The sequence below is a fragment of the Camelina sativa genome, chromosome 14 (genome assembly GCF_000633955.1).
Source record: "Camelina sativa cultivar DH55 chromosome 14, Cs, whole genome shotgun sequence".
Taxonomy (NCBI): Eukaryota; Viridiplantae; Streptophyta; class Magnoliopsida; order Brassicales; family Brassicaceae; genus Camelina; species Camelina sativa.
In genome coordinates, this window is record NC_025698.1 from 3,790,000 (window position 1) to 3,795,179 (window position 5,180).

General features: G+C 41.1%; 3 protein-coding genes across 4 annotated transcripts in view; 2 read left to right on the forward strand and 1 right to left on the reverse strand.

Annotated features, from left to right (window-relative positions):
• LOC104739470 overlaps nucleotides 1-2,893 on the forward strand; it is a 4,529-nt gene extending 1,636 nt beyond the window's left edge. The window contains exons 2-5 of one of the 2 annotated variants that reach the window (XM_010459836.2): nucleotides 202-810; nucleotides 1,114-1,413; nucleotides 1,619-1,710; nucleotides 1,802-2,893. In XM_010459836.2, the coding sequence (XP_010458138.1) occupies nucleotides 202-810; nucleotides 1,114-1,413; nucleotides 1,619-1,710; nucleotides 1,802-2,669 (1,869 nt within the window). In that variant the 3' untranslated portion in view covers nucleotides 2,670-2,893. Of the gene's footprint in view, nucleotides 1-52; nucleotides 811-1,113; nucleotides 1,414-1,618; nucleotides 1,711-1,801 lie in introns of both variants that reach the window. The other variant, XM_010459837.2, reaches the window with a different exon arrangement.
• On the forward strand, nucleotides 3,069-3,943 carry LOC104739471 (PRA1 family protein E-like). The gene has a single exon (XM_010459838.2). It carries the CDS (start codon nucleotides 3,204-3,206, stop codon nucleotides 3,822-3,824), a length of 621 nt encoding a protein of 206 aa, XP_010458140.1. The 5' UTR covers nucleotides 3,069-3,203; the 3' UTR covers nucleotides 3,825-3,943.
• LOC104739472 (probable prefoldin subunit 4) overlaps nucleotides 3,989-5,180 on the reverse strand; it is a 1,693-nt gene continuing 501 nt past the window's right edge. Inside the window, exon 3 of the mRNA XM_010459839.2 lies at nucleotides 3,989-4,407. Coding sequence (XP_010458141.1) covers nucleotides 4,147-4,407 — 261 coding nt within the window. The 3' untranslated portion in view covers nucleotides 3,989-4,146. The remainder of the gene's footprint in view (nucleotides 4,408-5,180) is intronic.

A 5,180-nucleotide genomic window follows, 5' to 3' on the forward strand; every position in this document is an offset into this window, starting at 1 on the left:
TCTTTACCTGACGAACACGACGATTTGATTCTTAGTGATAAGATCCAATTAGGTCAATTCATTCATGTCGATAGAGTTGAGTCTTCTTCCCCTGTCCCGATTCTTCGTGGTGTTAGACCTGTTCCTGGTAGGCATCCTTGCGTTGGTGATCCTGAAGATATCGTAGCTACTCACTCTCTAGGGTTTCTTAGTGATGACAAGGTTATTGATAATGGTGGTGCTGCTGCTAATTCGAAACCCAAAGAGAGAGTTAAGGCACCTGTGATGAAAGGAGTGGTTTCTAATGGGAGTGGAAGTGACGGTGAGAGACTAGTAGGTAATAGACTGAGTGTTAGTATCTCTAGGGATGAATCTTCTTCTGAGGGTAAGAAGCCGTCGTCTGCTTTATTTCGAGCTAAATCTGCTAAGTCGGGTTTGAGTTTGGATGTTAAGAAGGAATCTTTGGGGAAGCTGAAGACTTCTTCTGGTTCTAAGTCTATACCTTCTTCGCCAACTAGTTGTTATTCACTGCCTAATTCTTTTGCGAAGTTTGCAAATGGGATTAAGCAGCAACAGAATGTGAAGCCTAAGGTATTGGAGAAAGGTTCTCTTAGGATGGGGTTGGCAGATAAAGGGCGGTCTCTTCTCAAACCGGAGAGTCCAAGTGTGGGGAAAAAGCTTCCCATGATTAAGAATTTTGTGCAGGGGATTGAGTTTGGAGCTAAGGCGTTGAGGAAAAGCTGGGAAGGGAATTTAGACATCAGGAGTTCAGATAGATCTAAATCTACCCTTTCCAGACGTGATATAACCCCTGATTCCCGGAATTTAACAGTAAGTTTTTTTGAACTTTTATCTTTCTTGTTTTGTTTGTTTGCAAAAGAGTACTTTTTTAGACATGTGAAGTGGCATTTAGACAATTCCTCCTATTCATCATGACTTGATTTGAAGCTGAAACCAGTTGTTTGAGAAATTGGGTTCTATTCCTTGGGTTTTGTATCATATTTTCGCCAGTTTTCTTTATCAGTTTCTTGTTTTTTTTTTCCATCTGAATTCATCTGTAACTACATTGATTTGTTGTTACTTTTTACTGTTTTCAATTTTCTGAATATAGCTTGTATTTTTTTTGGTTGCTAGGCTGCACGGAAAAGCACATCGAGTGAGAAGTTGCCAAGCAAACAGGAGAGGGCTAATATATTTGCAAGATCATCGAAGGAGCAAAATAAGATGCAGCCTACCAAGAAAGTCGAGACAACCGGAATACTGGACACGAAAGACAAAACGAGTAGGCCTAAATCTAAATCTGTCGAGAAGAAATCTATTGCAGAGAATGGATTGCCTGGGAATTTGGTGAAAGTCCCTGTTAATGGTAAAAGATTAGCGGCGGGAGATATCCAGTGGAGTTCACTCCCTTCATCTCTTTCGAGGATGGGACAGGTATGGGCTTGACTGCTCTTGGATCCTCATATGTGCTTGCTTCATGATTAGGCTTTGAAGCATCTGTAGTGATTAAGAAAATTAATCTTCAAAGTTCAAAACAACCTGTTTAGAAATTTATTTCATTTTTAGCAAGTTTATGCATGTTATGTTTTCATCTTAGGCATCATGCTTACTGAGCCCTTGCTGCTGTCGATATTTGCAGGAAGTCTTGAGGCATAGAGATGCTGCCCAAGGTGTCGCAATAGAGGCCATGCAAGAAGCCTCTGCTTCTGAGAGCTTACTCCAATGCCTCATGTGCGTAATATCTTATATGTTTGTCTCTGAATGTAACTGTTACCGTCTAAGTTGTTTCTAAACTTTATTCTGCGTTTCCTTTTTTTTGTAGTATGTACAGCGATCTTATGTCAACAGCGAAGGAAGATGATCCATTGCCAGTTGTTGAGCAGTTCCTGAAACTCCATTCTGGTTTGAAGAACGTTCAAATAGTAACGGAGTCATTGTCCAGATTAATTTGTCCGATGTCTTCCCCAGAAAATGAAGAAAACAAATCCGAGGAAGCTGTAAAAGCAGCATCAGAAAAACAGAAATTGGCAGCCTCGTGGGTCCAAGCTGCGTTGGTCACAAACTTATCGCCCTTCTCTGTCTACTCTAGCAAACCAGCCAAACTTGCTGCCTCCAAAAGCAAACCTGTAATCATACTTGAGAGCCCGGGTAGTAATTCCTCCGGTAAACCTCGTGGGAGTGTACAAAACAAGCCAACGATTGGATCTAAACTCGTAGCACAAGGCATGATTCGTAAACACAGGGAGAACAGTAGCAGCCAAAAGGCCACATCAGTAGCAGGTTCAGAGTCTCCACCGCTAAACTGGGTGAAAGGAAATGGTCTGAACGAGGCAACTGATCTTGCAGAGAAGTTGCAAATGGTTTCACAAGATTGGTTTTTGGGTTTTGTAGAGAGATTCTTGGACGCTGACGTGATTACATCTTCGAATCTGAATCTGTCTGATAATGGGCAGATCGCTGGGATGCTGTCTCAGCTCAAGAGTGTGAATGATTGGTTAGATGAGATTGGGTCGAAAGAAGATGAAGAAGGACTAAAAGAAGTCTCTAAAGAAACAATTGATCGATTACGGAAGAAGATCTACGAGTATCTTTTGACACATGTAGAGTCGGCAGCTGCAGCACTTGGTGGTGGTGGTGGCTCCGTCTCTTCTCCTAGACCCAAACCAATCGAAACCAAAGCAAAGAGATAAAAGATGGATGAAGAAGCTTCAACGTGTTTGTGTTTCTTCTGTATATATGAAAATTGGCGGCCAACTTCTTCTGTATAATTCCAGACATCACTAAGAAAGCCTACCGACGTGAAACGTTTGGTATTTTATTCAGACAGATACTCACTAAAGAAGAGCCCTATTGGTTCAAAAGATTTCAATATTTTCTTTTTTAATCCATTTTTATAAACTGTATTTTTCCTATCGGTTAAAAGTTTACAACAAAAACATAGAATAAATAACATTCGAATTAGATCCATCGTTACACAAACTGTGTAATTTTACGACAAAAAATGTGAATTTGTGTGAAAATGGAGGCGATCGATACAGTTTTATTTGTTGACGTTTTATTTGTAATAATAAGAAACTACAAGGTCCCAAAAGAAAATAATAATATCCGAACAAGTCCCTTACTCCCAATTCGTGGACTCTTTGAAATCCAAGTAAAGTTTTTGACGTTTGAACACAGATCTGTGAATTTTCTAAGGTTTCTTCCCACACGAAATCCAAAATCCAATGAATCAGAAACCTCCACCGTACGGTTATGGCGGCGCTGGTGGAGGAATCGGACCTTCATCCTCTTCTGACACCACAATCATCGGGACGTTGAGTGCACGCGCCAAGCAGACGACTCACTCGATGATCTCCACGCTCCGTCCATGGCGTCAGCTTCTCGATCTCTCCGCGCTATCTCTCCCTCAAGGATACGACGAAGCCATGGCGCGCCTAAGGCACAACATCTCTTATTTCCGTGGAAACTACGCCCTCGCCGTTCTCGTCATTGTTTTCCTCGGCCTAGTTTACCACCCAATCTCTATGATCGCCTTCATCGTCGTCTTCATCGGGTGGATTCTCCTCTATTTCTCGCGAGACGCCAACGATTCGATTGTGGTTTCTGGGAAACAAGTGGATGACCGGATCGTGCTGGTTTTGCTCAGCTTGGTAACGATTCTGGCGTTGGTTTATACTGATGTAGGCCAAAACGTGCTGGTTTCGCTGATCGTTGGTTTGCTCGTCGCCGGAGCTCACGGCGCTTTCCGTGCTACCGATGATTTGTTTCTTGATGAAGAAACTGCTCGCCAGGGTGGCCTCGTATCCGGTCCAAACCGGCCACCATCAAGTTATACCCCAATTTGAGTAAAACCGGTTATCAATTTGTTTTTGGAACCTCCAAGATCCTTTTGTAATTGTATTTATGGCGTGCGTGCCTGATTTTGTTTGAATGTGTGTTATGGAAATGAAAGTGGCTTCGATTAGTATTGGATCCAATTATAGATTACATTACATCCAAGAACATCTGATGCAACCCAACCCTGTCACACACAGCTTATGCATTTAACCAGATGAAATTCCAATAGAGAACAAAACCAGTATGTTAAATTTTGAGAATTCTGCCTTTGGTCTACAACACTCAAGTGTATAATCTTCAAACTGAAAGAGGACAAGTTTGGATCTTGTATTAATCTTCTTCAAGATTGATGGAATCCTTGAACTTAGCATACAAGACCTTCTTCAACGCAGACATTTGTGACACTATTGATACCTTCTCTTCCTCGAGCTTCTCAAGGCTTTTGCAGGTCGCCTCTTTCATCTCTTCTATCCTTGTTTCTACCTCGTCTCTGGGCAAATGAGCAAACACTTCTCCGATTTGAAACCTCACCATCTCCTCATCAGCAAGGATCAACTCGTTCCCTGCATCCTCTAAGTTATCACACTTTTCCTGCAATAACCAATACTTTTGATCAATCAAGCTACTAGATACAGTAAACAAAGTAGAATCCCTGTAATATTCTCCAAATGGAACAAACGAGCAAAACAAGGATCCACAATCTACTGAAAAGTCCCACATCTATTTTGTCTCCTCACATCCAAAGATCTTGTACCACTCCTAGACAAAGGAAGCTTGAACTCAGAAACAGGGAAGCAAAGATAAAAAACAATTCCAGGCTCACTACAAGTTCCATAGAAGGACATCATTTAGTTATGATGATTAAGTACAGATTGTTGCTGAACTGTCAATACCACTACAATAGCTAAGTACAATGATCTGATAGACCCTAGAAAACATATATTTCACCAACGAAGATGAGAAACAAAAGGGAGCTGTGAGAGGGATACGGATTGATGCGGGTTCAGACGTTTTGTTACTAATGACGGCACAGAATGGGACCAATTGGTAAAAGCATATGTTACAGTAGATTGCTACAACCTAAAGAGTATGCAAAGGTTGAGATAGAAATACGAGTACAGGAAATTCTCTAGTGGGATGATTATCCGGGATCAAGTAATTATAAGTTATACCAATCAAAAAAAATCAAGAGTTGTCCCAAGAATCTTCATATCATGATCCAAAACTAGAACAACAACACTTATCAATGCTCAGAATCATTGCAATTAGACAAATTCATAGCTTAATCAGAAGTCTCCCGAAAGTGTGGGTTGGTTCTTTAGTGAGCTGAACAGAGAAAGCCAAAAAAAAAAAAAAACCCTAAA